At 30.7% G+C, this 19,800-nt stretch overlaps 9 protein-coding genes across 9 annotated transcripts; 4 read left to right on the forward strand and 5 right to left on the reverse strand.

Moving 5' to 3' along the window:
• Window positions 1-317: 317 nt before the first annotated feature.
• Window positions 318-1,082, reverse strand: PWA37_001092 (uncharacterized protein; the record flags this gene model as incomplete). The annotated part of the gene is made up of 1 exon (XM_064857736.1): window positions 318-1,082. One exon carries the CDS (start codon window positions 1,080-1,082, stop codon window positions 318-320), a length of 765 nt encoding a protein of 254 aa, XP_064715574.1.
• Window positions 1,083-1,099: 17 nt separating this feature from the next.
• On the reverse strand, window positions 1,100-1,702 carry PWA37_001093 (uncharacterized protein; the record flags this gene model as incomplete). Its single annotated transcript, XM_064857737.1, has 1 exon — window positions 1,100-1,702. The coding sequence occupies one exon, from the start codon at window positions 1,700-1,702 to the stop codon at window positions 1,100-1,102; it is 603 nt and encodes a 200-aa protein (XP_064715575.1).
• Window positions 1,703-2,280: 578 nt separating this feature from the next.
• Window positions 2,281-3,615, forward strand: MGL2 (putative carboxylic ester hydrolase; the record flags this gene model as incomplete). The annotated part of the gene is made up of 1 exon (XM_064857738.1): window positions 2,281-3,615. The coding sequence occupies one exon, from the start codon at window positions 2,281-2,283 to the stop codon at window positions 3,613-3,615; it is 1,335 nt and encodes a 444-aa protein (XP_064715576.1).
• A 548-nt stretch (window positions 3,616-4,163) lies between these two features.
• DML1 (Dml1p) lies at window positions 4,164-5,615 on the forward strand (the record flags this gene model as incomplete). Its single annotated transcript, XM_064857739.1, has 1 exon — window positions 4,164-5,615. The coding sequence occupies one exon, from the start codon at window positions 4,164-4,166 to the stop codon at window positions 5,613-5,615; it is 1,452 nt and encodes a 483-aa protein (XP_064715577.1).
• Window positions 5,616-5,840: 225 nt separating this feature from the next.
• On the reverse strand, window positions 5,841-8,177 carry EFR3 (Efr3p; the record flags this gene model as incomplete). Its single annotated transcript, XM_064857740.1, has 1 exon — window positions 5,841-8,177. One exon carries the CDS (start codon window positions 8,175-8,177, stop codon window positions 5,841-5,843), a length of 2,337 nt encoding a protein of 778 aa, XP_064715578.1.
• Window positions 8,178-8,729: 552 nt separating this feature from the next.
• On the forward strand, window positions 8,730-10,580 carry CEF1 (Cef1p; the record flags this gene model as incomplete). Its single annotated transcript, XM_064857741.1, has 1 exon — window positions 8,730-10,580. The coding sequence occupies one exon, from the start codon at window positions 8,730-8,732 to the stop codon at window positions 10,578-10,580; it is 1,851 nt and encodes a 616-aa protein (XP_064715579.1).
• Window positions 10,581-11,196: 616 nt separating this feature from the next.
• On the forward strand, window positions 11,197-12,759 carry GAS3 (putative 1,3-beta-glucanosyltransferase; the record flags this gene model as incomplete). The annotated part of the gene is made up of 1 exon (XM_064857742.1): window positions 11,197-12,759. One exon carries the CDS (start codon window positions 11,197-11,199, stop codon window positions 12,757-12,759), a length of 1,563 nt encoding a protein of 520 aa, XP_064715580.1.
• Window positions 12,760-13,110: 351 nt separating this feature from the next.
• On the reverse strand, window positions 13,111-15,462 carry SKY1 (serine/threonine protein kinase SKY1; the record flags this gene model as incomplete). The annotated part of the gene is made up of 1 exon (XM_064857743.1): window positions 13,111-15,462. The coding sequence occupies one exon, from the start codon at window positions 15,460-15,462 to the stop codon at window positions 13,111-13,113; it is 2,352 nt and encodes a 783-aa protein (XP_064715581.1).
• A 586-nt stretch (window positions 15,463-16,048) lies between these two features.
• On the reverse strand, window positions 16,049-19,783 carry TRS130 (transport protein particle complex II subunit TRS130; the record flags this gene model as incomplete). The annotated part of the gene is made up of 1 exon (XM_064857744.1): window positions 16,049-19,783. The coding sequence occupies one exon, from the start codon at window positions 19,781-19,783 to the stop codon at window positions 16,049-16,051; it is 3,735 nt and encodes a 1,244-aa protein (XP_064715582.1).
• Window positions 19,784-19,800: the final 17 nt, after the last annotated feature.

Genomic DNA, 19,800 nt, shown 5'->3' on the forward strand with positions numbered 1-19,800 from the left:
GCGTTCCTCATACTGTCCAGGGATTTGTAACGTTAATCTTAATTGATTGATGTTAGTGGCTCTGGTCGGTAACTGCGCAAGCAATACATTCATCCTCTTACTCTCTCACTCTCTTTTAAATTCTTATTTTATTTTACTTTTGTCTTTGTTATGTAATTCAAACGAAGGCATCTTGCATATCTGTTTATATAAATCAATGACTATTAACTATTATCATTACTAGTAGCATTTTGCTTACGATGCACCTAATGTCTCATTCATAGGTTTGATCTTCAAAAATATCATGTATGTATATATATACACTTACCTTATATTCTTTACTTATTTAATTTCGAATGGAATTTATATAGCCCATAGTACCCTTGGTATAAAGAGTCTGTATTTGTCAAATACCCATTCAAGTTAGGTTGTTTATTGATAACCTCCGAGTGAATATCTTTCCATCCTCTAATTTGTCTCAATTGTTTCAATTCGTCTACAGTAAATTGAACCATGGGCCTAGTCCCGTATTTTAATGGACCAATATTAATCCAATGTAATTCTTTTCCACAATGTTTTGATAACGATTCAATCGTCTCCAAATATTCAAGAACATTCTCTGCGGTGTCAAGGAAATATACTGATATTACAATAATATTGTTGATAAGGGTATTTGTTCTATCCGGCATATAACTTCTAAAATCTCCCCATAAAGGTTTCAAATTCTTATTTTCCGTAGTCACATCCTTTAAAGGAATTCTAATGGACTTTGTTTGGCTCTTCCAATCAATCTGATTAGAATAATATTGACTGAAAGGAGAGAGTTCAACATCTTCTTTGCAGTTCAGTGCAAATTGATTACAGATATACATTAAATTTGACCATTCAATGGATTCGACTTGTAGCTTGGGAAATTTTTTCGACAAACGATATGGGATATACCCAACCGCGCTACCAGGGATAACCAACAAATTACGTTCTGAATCAACATTAGGAATTGATAACAATTGCGACTCAATATATTCCGTTATGGGCCGTACTTCATTTTGAAAATCTGGACTCCAATCTCTACATAAATGTGATAAAGATTCGCTGATTCTCATTAATGGAATGTCTCGATTTAATGTAGCTTTCCATTTTTTTCTTTTAATGTAATAATTTCACCATTTGAGTTCATATCATATCCTAGACTTCGAACCAATTCAATGATAAGTCTCATATATTCTGATGATTCATTATTCTTATTATCTTTATAAAGTTGATGAAGGGTTGTCTCTATGATTTTATTAACAACATTCGAATCACGGTTAATACTAGATTCTACTTCTTGGATTTTCCTAATATAACCGATATCAATCAGTTGTATTCTTTGCTTTTCATCCAATTCTTTAAACCGTGTCAGCTTTGTATTATTATGTCTTATGCATGCATCCCTATAACCTTTCAGATTAAACAATGTCTCTCTCAGTTCATTGAATGAAATTGCACTATCACGGTTTATAAAATTTGAAATAACTTTCTTTTCTGTCATCTTGAAACCAGGACTTTCCAGTATAATCCCATTATCTATTCGAAACCAATGGTGGCCAGCATTTCTTAATAATATACCATTTTCAATAAAATTTTGGATCCATCTTTTATACCATCTAGATCTTTGAATTATAGAAACCATACACAATGCTATTGTTAAAATAATGGTGATCCTATCAACTATTGCATTCATTGAAATCCACCAAAACTGATAGCTACAGTGTCAACCCGACTTTAATCAGTTTAACTATCCAAATAGTAGACTACTCAATTTGTTCTTTTCCAAACTTTTTTTTATAATTAAAAGTTTCAACGTTATATCCCTATACAGAGATAAACAAGGTATTCAGAACCTCTTCAAAATTCTCTTGGGTATTCGAAAATAATTACTTATACCACAAATATTTCTTGACAATGCAGGAACACTGAATTATAATTTATTTTCTATTAATTACATCGGATCTAAAGACTTGCTTAAACCAGAAAAAAATTTATTGTATGCATCACATTAATGCAAACATATAGACTGAAAGGTGATTACTCCAAGTATAGAAATATGAATAAGGATAACATCTATAATATACTTGCTAACTTTCTTAAATATTTGTATGTCTCTCACTAAAAATATCTGTATGCTCCTCAGATAGACTTAGTTGCTACTTTTTAGTGTCGCAAAATTCTAGTTCTAATAATCTTTGTTCGAAGATAGTTGACAGTACAAGTCGTATATATATACATTTATATACTTACGGATTACTGTAGAGGTAAACAATGATTAAAGATCTGTTAACTAATATATTAACTGTTAGACAAATTAAATCCAAAGAGAATGATCTAACTTTTGGAAACAACGTTGAAAGAATTACTCTTACAGAACTAATCGATAACAATGTTCCTGAATTTAGATCCGGTGCTACAGATCAATTATCTTCTATATTATTTAATGGACATTTACAGACATGTTACACTGGAATCAAGTCTTTCGACCACATTGATGAAGTTTACTATAGAAGATACATTTTATCATATCCACATGGAGGAGAAGGTGCACTAGATTTTGCATTTAATGACCCAATAAATTCACCCTTAAACACAGAAGTTCCATATCCTAATCAGAAACCATTCGAACCACCACTTTTAGGATATTACTCCTATCTATCTCCCAATGATCCAAATCTATCTTCAGATGATTCAAGACCTATGCTACTTATGTGTCATGGTTTAACTGGTGGATCTCATGAAAGCTATTTAAGATCAATTATTAAATGTTTCCTAGATTCAAATAATGAAAGAAATAGTGGAGACAAAGACTTTGTAGTTTGTGTATTAAATTCTAGAGGTTGTTGCCAGTCTAATATCACCACATCCCAGTTATATAACGGCGGATGGACTAATGATTTAAGGTACTGTGTCCAGTTTTTACATAAACAATTCCCTAATAGGCCACTATATCTAATGGGATTCTCTCTTGGTGCATCAATCGTGACTAATTATATTGGTGAAGAAAATTCCGATTCAATAATCAAATGTGCTATGGTTATGGGTACACCATGGGACCTATTAGAATCAGCTAAGTTTATCAATTATACTACTATAGGTTCTAAAATATACAGTCCCATTTTAACCCAGAATCTTTGTACATTGGTTTTAAACCATGAAAAAGTATTAAAGAGAGATCCAATCTGGAAAGAGAAGATTGACAATCAACTTAAAAATTTGTCTTTTGTAAAACAATTCGATGATGTTTTCACTGGGCCAATGTTTCAATATAAAGATGCTACGGATTATTATATAGATGCATCTCCTAAAAATAGAATTCTCATGATAAGAACACCATTTATCTCAATTAATGCATTAGACGATCCTATTGTGGGTGGAGCATACATTCCTGAAGATTTAATTGAATCAAACCCATTTACTATGGTGTTAGAAACTAATATTGGGGGCCATTTAGGATGGTTCAAAGATGTTTATGGTCAAAGGTGGTATCCAAAACCTATCACCAAATTCTTTAGGTCATTTCATGAAAGAATAACAATGAAAGATTTAAAACCTGTAAATAATATACCGGAATATAAAGGCCCCAAAGTTAAAACCACTTTTTAAGTAATTCAGCTAACCAATCTACATATGCGCATATATATAGATGCGCATTAACACACAGAGACGAATAAAGCAAATATTCTGTCATTCTGTTCTTTTTTCACTTCCATAAATCCCATACATTCATTTCTCATCTAGACATCTGAACAAGAATAACAAATGGTACTGAAGAGAAAATAAAATTACATTAATCATTTTAAATGAAACTGCGTATTTCTAGTTTACATGTAGTTCTTAATCTATTCAAACCATTAATTATATCCATTAGTGAACACTATCACTTTAATTACAAATATACTTAGTATTACTATCTATCTATTTTCTTTTCTAATTGTAAATAATATATAATTTTCTATACAAATTGCTTTCACCTTTAAATAGTAGTGCCAAAATGCAGATCTAAGAGCATATATATCAATTTTTGAAGATTAAAACTAAGAACGCAAAAAAAAAAACAATGATATACATACATACATACATACATAAATATACGCAAACAGAAATATTTCCATAAATAGCAAACCCATAGCTTTTATTCTCTCCACTCCAGGATGCATGAAATCATTACAATTTCATTGTCTCATAGAGCCAACCATCTTACCACCCAATTCTTCAATTGTCAAGAGGAGACATTACTGGATACAAATCCAAATGATTCAATTGATCCATCCATTTTCCTTTATCCTACTATAGATAAAATATCTAAAACTGTATCTTATTCCCCAAGAGCTTTATTATGGGAGGCAAAAAATGGGTTTGGTTCCTTGGGAAAGTACCAGTATGTCCCAGAATCGTTAGATTATCATTTTAATAACAATAATTCAGAAATACCTCCATCTACCACTGCAAATAACACTAATATAATATCTACTCACCCAAAAATAGAAAAATCTGCATACCAAAATGCATTAGATATAGATCCATATAATTTACCAAAATTGACTAAAGAAAACACTAAATATTGGTCTGATTACTCAAAATTAATACTTGAACCAAAAAGTTTCAATACTTTGCAAAATTGGTATCATAAAGTTGACACACCAAATGTTCCTGACTATCAAAATTTAAATCAATATGGATTTACCACTTATGAACAAGGTGTTCAAGAATTCAATATTTGTAAGGACGACTTCTTGGATTATAATTTAAGACTAATGCTGGAACAAGCAGACACTTTACAGGGTATAAATTTCATTACAGATTTAGATTCTGGGTGGGGTGGTTTAGCAACACAATTAGTACAGGATGTGAGAGATGAACTACCTAAATCAACTTTTTTTACATACGCTTTTAATGAATCAGACATGTTTAGTGGTGCAAAAATTAATCACACTCTTATGAGGAATAAAATTAAAAGTACGTTGGCATTAAAACAGGAGTCTGATTTATTTTTCCCTATATTTGCCAATAGTCAAAAGTTATCAAGCTGGGAAATTGGTGGTCAGACTTGTAGATTACTTGATACGATCAATTCAGTATTATCACAAAGAAATAAGGAACAAAGAAAATCTATGGAATATATAACATCATGTTTAGTTAATGATGATCAATTACGGAATGTTATAACTACTTTATATGATACAAACTATGATTACGATTATTCTTTCTATTCTCAAGTTAACAAAGAGGCAAAATCTCGTGTGTCATCAAAGGAATATCATATATTTTCAAATTGTTTAATAATCAGGGGTGAAAGTGATGAACTATCATCTCAAAATAAGGAGGGTGAACAAAATAAATTTAAAGAATTTAGAGAATTACGTACAACTACATTTAAACCATCTGATACTATTCCTGAAGAATTTGTTGAAAAGAAGCTGACATCAATTAATATGTCTACTAATGAAAAATCTAGGTATGTATTTAAAAATTGGAACTTCTATATTTCTAAAATATTTAAACTAGATGAAGACAGAGAAGAATTAAAAAATGAAGCATCTAATTTGGTATCTGCTTATGAATTTGGGTATTACGACGATGAAGATTCTGGTGATGATTATTGATAGGATATAAAAAAGACCATATATTTAAATAGCATACATTTAATGTGATATTTATAGGTTATACTGATTTTTCTATTCAATGTATTATTATTTATTAAATATGTATATAGAAAGTACACGTTAAAATATTATTTATCTATATAATAAGAACAACTATCTTACCTTCTATCGTTTTAAAGACATAAATTAAGGTCAACAATCGATGCTATCTAAATATTTATACAATTAGCTTGATGCAAAAAGTTTACCTCTACCATCAACCTTAGGAACCTCTTCTTCAGCATCTTCAAAATTTTCAACACTATCGATCTTAGAAAATACTTCAGCTTTATGCATGCCTGTAAAAGAGGTTCTTTTATCCGTTTTCAAAGAATTTTGTAACATGATTGAATGAGACCGACCTATCTTTACACCATCTAACCCTGTTATTTCCTCTTCATCAGGATCTGGAATTTTTTCATCTTGGTCTGAATTTTCTTGCAACTCTTTTAATAAGAATGTAATATTAGTAACTCTTGATTTAACAGATTGAGATCCACGAAGAGATTTTAAATTTTTATGACTTGAAGAAGATGGAGTCTTTTTATCTCCTGTATACCTAATGTAACTTTTTAAATCACTTATTTTTGGAGCATTTGTCTTCGTTGTTTTCCATGATCTAAGTTCATCAGAAACATATCTATAAACATTTTCTCTATTTGCTATCGTTGATTCTCTGGATACTCGTGCCTTTATAGCATTGATATTATCTTGTAATGCTATTTGCGAATCAGATCCTGAATTATTTATTATGACTATGCTATTTGATGGCTCAATTAGGTTATGTTGAGAATCTGATGTTAGATCTACTGTAGATAAGTTGTTTTTTTGTAACAATAATATTTCTGATCCTCTGGAAGAATACTTATTCGAACCTGCATCAGAGTAATAGTTCAATAAATCTGCCCTTGAAAATAATAGTGAGTGCTCCTTTTTATATTCTGTTTGAACTCTATAGTCATCTAATTTTAAAAAATTTGCCGATTCTAAATGATAGCAATAATAAATATTGTCAGGTTCTTTCGTTGTTTCTAAGAAATAATTAAGCCCACTTAACAAAGCAATATGTTCATATTTTGCAAAAATTCTTTGCATAAAAATTTTCTGCATACTCTCGTCTGTTAATTTTGAAACTGTTTGGAATAATTGCGACATAATTGGATTACTTGGTGATTGATTGTTGACTAAATTAAACAATGTTAAAACCATAGATGATTCTAAAAATGTTGATAATTCAACAAATAACTCCAAAGTAATACATGGTTCATTTTTATATTTTATTACTTCAACAACATCTTTAACTAAAATATCTTGTTTTAACATCTCGTTGGTAGTTTTGAATCCTTTAAGTCTAATTAAAAATTCATATAGTATATCAAAGGTTTGACCTTTGTAATAATTTTTAAAACTTAGATCTCTGATAGTGAAACAGCATTGATTGGTGATTTCATGGTTATCATAATTATCTAATTGAAATTGCAAAATTTTTTTCATAATATCTAAAACACTTAATCCTACAATTGACACATCAGATGTTAAAAGACATGATATTAATTTTAGCCCTGTCACAGGATCATACTCTGAATCTTTAGCATTTTTATCATATGTCAATCTTCTTATTCCAAGTAAAACAACAATATATCTCAGTTGCACAGGAATTTTATTACAAATATATGTTAACAATTCCTTATTTGGTGTTGATTGTAAATGTGATAATAAAGCTCTTACTGAAACATTTAGTTTATCTGTCTCTGTAGTATTAAACAAAGATTGTAAAATTTTAACTGTTAAATTGTCCTCTTTTGGCAAGCTAATATCAGTACCATTAGTTCTAGTTTGCACTTTGCTTAATCTTCTATTCAAATTAAGTATTTCTGTTGGTGTGGCTAAAGAAACCATTTTATATTGGGGATATTCTTCTTGGAATTTATTTAATGTAAATTCTACTGCTTTACGAATATAATGATTCAATTGTGGGTTATTGGCTATACTACTTGTATTTGAAATATCTTCACATAATCTTAACAACAATTCGTCGTTATGTATCCTACTGGTAACAACTTTAAAGAAAAGATCGATGAACTTGGAATAGTTTTTAATAAAATCTGAATCACTACTATATAGTGTATCATCCACTGAAATGCAAATACTACTAAATGTAACTTCTAATAAATCCACAATAGAGTAATCATTATTGAAATTTTCATTGTTTAATACAGTTAGCATAATTGAAAAGAAATCCTTAATAAAAACATTCAAATTTTCTTTACAATTCTTAACAATTTTATTCATCAATTCTAGAGTGACTGAAACATTACCGACGCGACGTCTATTTAAATCTGATCCTGTTCTCTTTACAAGAAACGAACTGACTTTTTCTAACTTACTACGTCTTGAATTAACATAGTATAGAAGATATGAAGTCTCTGATGATTTAGGTTTCTTATCTGTAGTACTCCCACTCGGATAACATTGATTAACCAACCTTTGATGTTTAGGTAAAAAAACAAACCTCATATGCATGACAAGTGGCTCAATGTTAGAATAATAAAAACAAAAAAACTAAATTCTTCTATAAATATATCTATTCTTCCTTCCTTCCGTCTTTCTCTTTCTTTTTTTTTTTCTTTTTTGTTTATTATATCTTTTAATATTCCATATAGAATAATTTTTTGTTTGATCTTACGCTAAGAGTAACAAACTATAGCCATATATATTTATCTAGATATCTTAAATGAAAGATAGCAACCTGATTTTGCATAACTAGATATGTATGTAAACAGAAATAACAAAAACTGATAGAAAAGTATTATTTGTTATTAATTTTGAGATATCTTTCGAATCTTAAAAATGTTTTGATTCTTTTAAAATTTCAAATTTATTTAGTTTATTTTTCTTATTTAAAAAAATTGTTAATATTTCAAAAATATTATAAAAGTATCAGTGAGTAAGAATAGTTATTGTTTGAAGAGTAATATTACCTTAACCATTCAATGCAAGCGGATGGGATAATAAATACAAGGTATCGTACCAAAATAAACAAGCATCTACCGTTAGTAGGTCACTAATATTAAAATGGTGGCACCCGTTTATGTAAAAGGTGGTGTATGGTCAAATCTAGAAGATCAAATTTTGAAGGCTGCAGTATCTAAATATGGCACTCATCAATGGAGCAAGATTGCATCTCTTTTACATAAAAAATCGTCCAGACAATGTGAGATTAGATGGAATGAGTATTTGAAACCAAGTTTAAATTTTAATCAGTTTAGTAAAGATGAAGATTTGAAATTATTGAGTTTGGCTAGAAGGTTGCCAAACCAATGGAGGACAATATCTACGCTAATGAATCGTCCGGCTCAAACTTGTATTGAAAGATACTATAAATTGATGCTTAATAATGGTGGATCAGCAAATAACAAACAACTTAAACAAGAGACTACTCATCTACCATCAACAACATTGAAAATTGGTGAGATCAATCCCCAAGCAGAGACACAAGTTGCCATACCCGATAAAGATGTATTAGATGATGAGGAAAGAGAAATGCTAGCAGAAGCACAAGCCAGACTACTTGCCACACAAGGTAAAAAAGCTCAACGGAAGGTCCGTGAGAGGATGTTAGAAGAATCAAAAAGAATTGCTTTTTTGCAAAGAAGACGTGAATTAAAGCAATCCGGTATCTCTACTAAAATGAAACATGGAAAGAAAAAATATTCATCTGAAATTAATTATAATTTAGAAATACCTTATGAACAAGAACCATTACCTGGTATATATGATACTTCAATGGAAATAGAACGATCTATAAAAGAGTTGGTAAAATTTGAAAATATGATAGAAAGAAAGGGGCTAAGAGAAAAAGAAACTAAAGAGGCTAACGAAGAAATAACCAAAAAGAAAAGAAAAAAAGATAACAAGGAGCGAAATGAAAGTAAAACTGAGCAAAGTATTTCTACAATACATCCAAAAATAATGACAAGAGAAAAATTAATTTTGTCCAAACCTGAGGCTAGGGATATTGCTCCTAATAGTACATTGATATCAGATAAACAAAATGAAGTCATAAATAATAAACAAATTGGATCTATATTAGACCACAAGCAAGACAATGATAATATTCCTGATGAGACTCGTGATTTTTCAATATTAAAAGAAGACGAACCGTTAAATGTTACCATACATCATGATACAGAATTTGATAAATTTATGAGAAAAAGACAATTAATACAGTTGTTTACAATGTTACCACCACCAAAAAATGATTATGAACTAGTAATAAGTGATGAAGAAAATGATAATAACATAGCGGAAGAAGACAGAGGGAAAGAAAGCAATGAAGAGGAAGTTCAGAAAGAAGGTACAGATGAACATGTTAACAAAAATAGATCTGATACTAAAGAAGAGTACTCAAATGATAAAATTGTAGTTCCTTTAACTAGTATGATTCACGAGAACTTACCAGTTGCGTCATTCAAAATTGACCCAAAGGATGATTATGACATTATGTATAATAAAATATTATTAAAGTCCATGAAACAAGAAGATTATGAGATAACTCCAGAAGAATATTTAAATTACATGAATGTTGAAGAAGAGATAAAAAAACTGATAGCAAAAGATGGAAGTAAGAAATTAAGTTCATATTTAAAAGAGATTAATGATACTCTGAATGATAGCAATTTTACAGATGTTGTTAAATTGCAAAAAGATATAGTAGACAAAAGAGAACAGATAAAAATGTTACAGTCTAATTTATCATATATTGAACCTCTTATCAAGCAAAACAATTACATTTCGAAAGAGTTATGCACTAATAAATTACCATATTTACAAAGACTTCAAAAAGAGTATTTTGTCAAATACAGAATATATCGTAATCGCTCTAGAAGTATAAACCAAGAAATGAACAAAAAGAAGAAAAAATAAAATAGAACATTTGAAGCAATCAGATATTATCCTCAATAAATAAAAAAAAAAGACTTAGAATTAAAGTAACTTACCAGTTAACATGATACCTATCAATGTGAGTTTATTGGATTAGATTATGATATATAGTTTTATTCTTATTTTATAACTCATAAAATGCTTAGTCATCCTTGTTAGTAACAAAGGTATACATTCTGCATATCGCGTTGTTTTGACAAAACAAAAATAATAAACAGAACGACGCGAATTGTTGAAAAATGTAAACAAACATATTTAAGAAAAAATTTTTTCTTGTCCTTTTATTTGTTTAAACATCTATTTGGTTAATCTCATAATTATATTAATATAACATATATCGTTACAGTTAAATAATTATTTGTTTTAATTATTAGTAGCATATTTGATACTGCTTCCAACACTGTTCATTGCAGACTATATAATGTTCTATGGAACACAGTTATAAATTATTGCTTTTGGTACATTTTTACATAGCTCCAGAGTATAAAAATATAGGGAAAAGGTAAAGAACAAATATAGCAACAAATATATAATAAAATATAGTTTTACAAAGTATTTTATTTTATCTTCATCTTATTTACCTTTTATAATTTGAAGCATGTTTGGGAAAAAAGTTTTGTTAAGTTTATTATCAATTTCACCTATCTTTGTGGAGGCCATGTTGCCTATCCATGTCAAAAGTTTTAGATTCATCCAGCCTGCTTCTCCTGATAATAATCCAGAAAAGAATGAAGTTTTTTTTGTAAAGGGTATAGATTATCAACCAGGTGGTTCCTCAGGTTATGATTCTTCTAGTGATCAAGATGTTTTATCTGATCCAGATATTTGTGCTAGAGATGTATTTGCATTTCAACAACTAGGTATTAATACCATTAGAATTTACTCAGTCAACCCTGATTTGAATCATGATAAATGTATGACAATCTTAAATGACGCCGGCATCTATGTTATCTTGGGTGTAAATTCTGGTAACTATGGTGAGAATCTAAACCGTGCTGATCCAAAGGGTTCTTATAATGCTGAATATTTGACAAGAGTATTTAAGATGATTGAAGCCTTTAAGGATTATCCAAACTTAATAGGGTTTTTCTCAGGTAATGAGGTTATTAATAATGAAAGTAACTATGCTGAGACTGTACCACCATATATTCGTGCTGTTCAAAGAGATATGAAACAATATATTGCTAAACATTCTAATAGATCTATCCCAGTAGGTTACTCTGCTGCAGACAATACTGATTTAAGATTGGCTACATTCAAATATTTACAGTGCAATTCCTTTGATGGTAAGACAATAAACAAAGCATTAGATGAATCCAGATCGGATTTCTATGGTTTAAATTCATACCAATGGTGTTCTGGTACTTCTAATTGGCAATCATCTGGCTTTAATGTACTAAACTCTACTTTCAGTGATGCAGTCATCCCTGTAATTTTCTCTGAATATGGTTGTAACAAGAATATTCCACGTACATTTGATGAAGTTACTGATGCTATTTATACTAACAAAGGTTTAGAAAAGGTTTTTTCAGGTGGGTTAGTATATGAATATGCTGAGGAAGCTAACAATTATGGACTGGTTAAGATTGATGACGATAATGGGTCTATAACATATAAGCAAGATTTTGTTAATTTAAAAGACCGTTTAGCAAAAGTCAATACATCCATTATCTATGAAGATACTCTTGCAAACAATACAATTTACAAATGTGACTCCAGTGAAATTTTAAAAATCTATCCTAACTTCGGTGTATCAAATTTCACTATCCCAGTTCAATCTAAAGAAATTGCTGATTTAATTAACAATGGTGTTAAAAATGCTACTGTAGGAAAGATCTTATCCAGTTCAAACTATACAGTTCCAACCACTTTGAAATATACCGTTAAAAATCAAGATGGGGACACGATTAATGCTGCTATTGTCTACAAATCTGCCAATACCATAAACGAATTAAATGCAGATATTACAACTACATTGACTTTTAGTTCTTCACAAAGCAAAACATCAACATCTGTATCTTCTACATCTTCTAGCTCTATAAAGACTTCCTCGACTAAGTCTTCCTCTTCTAAGAGCAAAGGTGAAGCTGTTTCTATGAATCTACCTACATCATTTATTCAATCAGGTATTTTTACCATGATTCTTTCATTATTGTTGTGAATACATTCAAGAGTTCATTATGTTTGTTTACTTGTTTAAATTTTTCTTTTAATTATATGCTCTACTATAATGTTCACTTATAAAAAAGTTTTATTAATTTCTTCATATTATATTTGCTGTTCACTTTAATAAGTTGTATTATTTATACTATGCTTTATTATAATTATATATCTTGAGATGTCTATATATTTACTAATGTAATTTAATATATATCCGCACCTGTACTCAAAGTAAAAAGATAAAAGAATGATTGAATGGATTCTGAAGGTTTTCAAGTAACGACAAAATATAACTCTTGTTTATGTAATCTGGTCTCATTTGAATATACACAATTATATATCATTGTTTTATCTAATGCTTCCTATTATCTACAGCTTCCTCAGCCCAACCAGGTATATTCATTCCGGAATCATATAACTTTCTATCTGGTACTGATATGTTTTCCATTCCAACAGTATCTTTTAGCCATGGATGGTTTACAAGTCCACCGGCATCTGCCCTTTTACGGGGATCCAATTCTAACATTGGCAATAAGAAATCCGAAATTTCACTTGCATCTTCCTCACTGAATTTATACTTTTCAATAAGCACATCCTTTAATGGCCAAAATTTCAATTTTGATATGTTTCTCAATTGACCACGTGAGTTGAAATAATTCTTAGTGTATCTACCATTTTTTAATAGATATGGTGGTAATTCACCTAGTAGTTCTATAATTTGTGCGATATGGTCATCTTCTTTAGTATAAGAATGCCCTTCATTGGGCTCAAATAAGAAATCACCCGTAATAAGTTCAAAGATCAGGCATCCAGTAGACCAAATATCTGCACCGCAACCCCAGGAGGCACCTAATAGAACTTCAGGAGCTCTATATTCTCTTGTTTGTATTGAATTTGTGTAATGCTCGTTATACCAACATGAATTTCCCATATCAGCGATTTTGATCTGAATAATATTTTGAGGTGTTCTTAGATCATTACTCATGGTCTCACTTAAGTGATCACTTGTGTTCGACGCTATTGCATCGTTTGTTAATTCGAATGACGATAACGAATGGGTCAGTTGTTTTTCGCTTAAAAAGAAATTATTGTCAGTATTATTGGTACTGTTACTATTATTATTGTTGTTGTTATTGTTATTGTTGTTTGAGAGAGTATTTGATATATTTTGTGACTGTAGCATACCTGGGTTAAATGATGACAGGGATAAGTGGATAGTTGGTGAAAATGAATTAGAAGACAGTATTGAATCCATTGTCTCATTATTCTTGAAACTTGAAGAAAAATGCGGTAATAAAGAATCATTACCCATGTTATTGCTGGCAATACCAGTAGAATTGTTGTTGTTACTAAGTAATTGATTTTTCATTTCAAAAAAATTGGATGAACTTAGTGGTGATGGTAACGGTTGAGAACCGGTGATGATTGTGTTTCTTCGAGGTCTTCTAAAGGATGAGGAGGAAGAAGATGGGATTCTTTGCACATTAGATACAGAACTGGATTGAAAATAGGAATTTTGATTGTAAGATTTATATTTGGTGTTGTTGCTGTAATTGATATCTTTAGAAGATTCCTTGGAAGAATTGGATACGGGCATATTTTTTTTCAGCTTGATATTATGTAGACTTGTACTTGAATCGTAGGAATGTTTATGAGTTAGACTATTTTCAGTCTCTGATCTTTTCATTAACAGTTTTCTTTGTAATTTTTTCTCTTCTCGTTTCTGTTTATCTAGCATCTCAACCATTTGTATAATCAGTTCAACGTCGCCGATCTCCATCAATATATTCTCTGGTTTAATATCGGTGTGGATGATACCACATTTCCTATGCATATAATCCAACCCCAATAGTAGTTGTTTTGAAATCTGTTTGACGTAGACCAAGGGAATTCCACGGTGTTCATATTTTCTGATCAAAGCTAACAGATTTTCGCCCAGGACCTCGAAGACCATAACCACGTGCTTCCCATTAGGACCTTTATGGAAGAAACTATCCAAGAGATTTAAAATGTGTTTTGAGCCCTCTGATTGATCCACAGATTCCTGTCTCAACTTCTCCAGTAATTTGATTTCGTCCAATGCTGCCTCAGTGTAGATTTTGTCACTTCTGACTATTTTGATGGCGACATGGGAATGTGTTTTCATGTCCTTTGCCAGCCATACTGTGGAAAAATGGCCCCATCCCAGTTTCCGCATCAATATGTATCTCGAGTCCTTATAAGTTTCTCCCTTAAAGGCTGGATGGTAGCCACCAGGTTTATAGTCTGTCAGAGATTCCTCATTTTTTTCATCGCAGGAAGAATAATCGGAGTCAAGATCATCGTAATCATAGGAAGAATTTAGTGTGTTTGCAGCTGTGTCAGTGACTATGTGATTTGTGGTATGAACAGACAAAGAGGGAGTGGAATGCAGATTCATAGTGGAGTTAGAGTTACTTTGAAGAGCAATAGACAATTTAGATTTGTTATTTATCAATCTCTTAATTGGAATCAATTCTCTTGTAGAGAAAGATGAACCTGTTGAAGTTGACTGATTAGATATATTATTTGAGTTAACAGGTTGTTTATTCTCATTAACCTTGGAGATATTATTATTATTATTATTATTATTATTATTATTATTATTATTATTATTTGTATTATTGTTTGTGTTGTTATGTTTACCACCAATAAGTCCACCAAAATAATGGATTGAAGAACCCATTTTAAACAATCCAAAAATATAATTTAATCGAGTTGTAAATGAAATATTATCAGTAAGTAATAATATGGATAGATATACATATATACATATACATATACATATATATATATATATATATATATATATATATGAAGTGGGATATTAGAGGTATATTTTATTTGTATACGTGTATGTAGTATGTGTATTCGAATATGAATAACTTGTAAAATATGGTCAGAGGTATTGTAGCACGAGGATGAGGATAAAGAAAAAAGATATGTATGTAGAGTGTACACCCAATCTACTATAAACCGTTCTATTCACAACTGGCTTCCTACCCCCACATAATAATAAGTTATTATCACTCCATCAATCAAGTATTGCCCATCTCAATAACATGCATCCATGGTCTCCAACAAAGGATTTTCCACTCATCACGTCACAACTGCCGTCTCGAATTTCAAAAACATTTGCTGGGAGGGAAAAAAGAAAAAAGAAAAGAAAAAAAAAAGAAACAAAATTATCAAAGCAGGGTGTGTGGGTGGGATGCACATGCAGTTTACCCTCCCGCTCTTTTTTTTTTTTCTTTTTTATCTTTTTATTTCTTTTAACCGCCGGCGTGTGACAAAACCAAGATGGTGTCGTTTTCGTTCGGCTGGTGCGTCTTGAGCGGCTGCGTTTCGTCTTGGCTGGTAATTTGTATTCCCGGCAGGTTCAGATGGCCTGTTCTCAGTGGAATCAACGACACGTTCACCACTGTCACTGCTACTGCCTTCGCTTCTGTTGTGGCAGATGTTGTTGACGACGTTGATGTGGATTCTGCTTGTAGGGTGGAGCCTCTTCTGATGGCAAACCGTTTCTTACCATGTAGTAACCAGTCGTTGGATGAGGCTATCTCGAATATATAGAGGGCAGGTTCCTTCTGTTCTTCTTCCTGTTCTTCCTGACTTTCTTCCCATTGGTCACTTATATCCGTTATGGTGATCTTGAATGGTATACTCTCACCAACAGCATACGTTTCTTTAGGTGGTAACATATTTGAATCACTAGACGTATCCTTCTCAAACTGAATCAAATAAAACGGTCTCGGTGATTGCAGCTCCACTGGCACTATCAATTCCCTTTGTACCACTGTATTCTCATTCTTATTTTTCTCTCTGCTATTGTATTCGAGCATTTTGAACCCTGTATCACACAATCCTTTTAAACATCCAACGATTTTTGATCTTGTTTCATCTTCCATGCATATTCTTCTCAATAGATCATTCTCAATAAAATTTAAATTTATCGAGTCATTCTCTAATATTAATATACCTTCCCTATAATATCTTTCATAATTATATTGCAACCTCGGTAAAATATTTAATTCCCAAAATATTCTCCATTTATCTGTATCGCCATCTCTATTCTTTTCTTTGTTTAACACTCGATAGGTTAATATATTGTCTAATTCCTCCTTCAATGTACTATATCTAACATGTAAATAAAATATATCCCTTGGATCATATTTATTCGGTCCTTTAGTCATTATTCTATAACTATTCACACAACTATCATTGTTGGATGATGTCAATAATATCGGCTCTTCAACTCTTAAACGCCCTAAAATCTCATATTTATCCAATAACGGATCCTCTTCTGTTACTTTCCCTCCAGAGACTTGTTCCACTGTACTAACACCATTCAACTCACTGTCATACAACATCACTGGTTCCTCTCTGATAGATGAATTCAATAAAAACTTAAAATAAAACCTCTCGTTCTTAAAGATATCTTCTACAGATACAGACACCGGCAAATAGCATTGTACCAAATGATGATTGATCTCTTGATAAATCTCCGTGGACTTCAAACTTTTCTCCGTTTTATCTACCTTTTCATATTGGAAAATAGTTTTAATGAAAAAGGCTGTTGTCAAAGAATCTTGCAAATAATATGGTACAGTTATATACCCATAAGAGGAATCAACAATCAAATCATCCTTTGAATCAATAAGATAAGTAACATCGCTTGTATCTGATTCATGGAACCTTATCGGGTAGATAATACTCTCATCATCCTTCTCAATTATCACTTTTAATATGAACGTGCCTACCTTGTCAAGATTGAAAAATTCAATGTTTAATCTATTATCACCTAATTTTAAGCATCTTTCTTGTTCAATTTTTACACTTACATTATTTTGATCAAAGATCGGCTCAATATATATAGGTTTACTATCCTGTTTACTATACCTGTGCAACAAAAATTTATTACCAACTTTGATCTTTAATTGAAATGCCTCAAATTTACCAAAACTTATTTTTTTGGTATTCAATTGAACTACATTTCTATTGTTCCCCACTTCCTTACCTAATTCAACGTTTTGTCTTTGGAATGTTACCGTCTCTTTGTTCAGTTTAGAGATTCTTTTATGTAAAGTTAATTCAATTGAATCTATTGTTACGGTTTCAGGGATGCTGAAATCTGTAAGATATAATTTCATAGAATATAGATTCGGTTGTTCCATAGTTACATACTTGCCAACATCAAACCCAATTATTCCATCCATTGAATAAACATTCTCCATTGTATCATCATTATTATCATTATCATTATTATTATTATTCGAAGCAGCAGCAACAGTTGCTGTTGTTGTTGTTCCATGTTGAGAACCGCCCAATTTAATAAATTTCTTCCACAAAGTAATTCTTTCCCTCGGATCATCACTTAGCTTCAATAGATTCAAATATGAATGACTCAGAATTACATCTAATGATACTTTAGATCCGTTGAATTCCAATGATTTAATATTATTTTCTCCACATTTTTCAATTGAATCTACAAACATTTTCAAAATTTGTAATCCAATCACTTTCCAGTTCGATTGAATATAGTATTCATAACATGATAAAAATAATATGATCGCATTTTCGTAATCTCCCCGTTGGTAATATACCACACCGATTTCCAAAGACAAAATATCCACAATTCTCTGTCTCCTTGAATCACATTGATTGTACAAGCCAATCAATTCTTGATTGAAACGTATGAAGCCTTCATGGAACTTGTTTTCATCATCCAATACATCCTGATCAATAATGTCGAAATTTATCTTGTTTGTGTTTGAATATTGTTTATACAACATTTTGAAGTTCGTCATTGTCAAAATACCTTCCAGCCAACAATCACGCTTCATTAATAATAAATCAGCTCTACATTCAATAACATTTTTATCCACCGTTGAAGAGGCATGTGATGAAGATGGTAATTGAAAAAATCTTATTAACAAAGTATCTATTATTGAATATTTAAATTGTATCAAATTGGCATTATCTGGGAATAAAAGTTGACTGTTTCTGAGAAACTGTTTTGTACTGTAATATATTCTTCTAATTGGGCTAAAACTGTTATCCATTGAGTAGCATTTCAAATCCCATATGAGAAAATGTTTATAACAATCAAATTTAGTTAATGTATTTGTTTTCAGTAAATCACTTAAAAGGAAGGATATATTAAACGAGAACGGATATTCAAGATTACCATATTCTGTCGTATTTTCTATGAAAGAATTTAATTCCATCTTAATTGTATCAAGTTGTCTTTGACATTCATCTTTCAATTTAAATTGCATATAAAGAATCAATATTTGTTCTCGAAGTCTCAATTTTTGATACAATTGCTGGTTTTTATTGCTGCTAGTACTGCTATTACTATTATCACCATTAGCACTATTGATATTATCATTTGTAAGTTTTGATAAACTTTCATTTAAAAACGTCAATCTTCTTTCAAATATGTCCAACAAATATTTCTTAATACTATCTTGTAAATGTGTCCAAAAGATTTGCTTATCTTTTGGTGATTTATATACAGATTTTAATTCCAAGACTTCACTGGTTGGAAAATCTTTCTTAATCTTTTCGAGGATATTTATTGAAGTAAATAAATTCGATTCAATGACTTTTGAATTGCTGTAAAACAAAATTAATGGTTTAAATGGTAATTTAGTTACTGATTCTACTTGATTTAACTCATTGAATGACCATTCCCTTAAAAGAGGACGTATCTTAGCTCTATATTCATCAACAGATTGGCATGTAACAATAATCAATTTTAATAAAGGTTGATTTTGGATAGGATTGTCAGAATCATTTACGTTAATTTTATTATACTTATCTTCTGAATATATATCGATGGGTAAATTTTCGACTAATCTGGTCCTAGTTAGATTGTTCTGTGATTTCCACCGAACATTAGTTAGTGGAAATAATTTTAAAAATTCATTCTTAACATTGTCAAAAAGAGAAAATGGATCAAAATAACTGATTCCTATATTATCATCAAACGAATCAAGCTTCATCTTTGGTTGGAAAAAAA

Source organism: Arxiozyma heterogenica (genome assembly GCF_036370985.1).
Source record: "Arxiozyma heterogenica strain weizmannii chromosome Unknown scaffold_15, whole genome shotgun sequence".
NCBI classification, from domain to species: Eukaryota; Fungi; Ascomycota; class Saccharomycetes; order Saccharomycetales; family Saccharomycetaceae; genus Arxiozyma; species Arxiozyma heterogenica.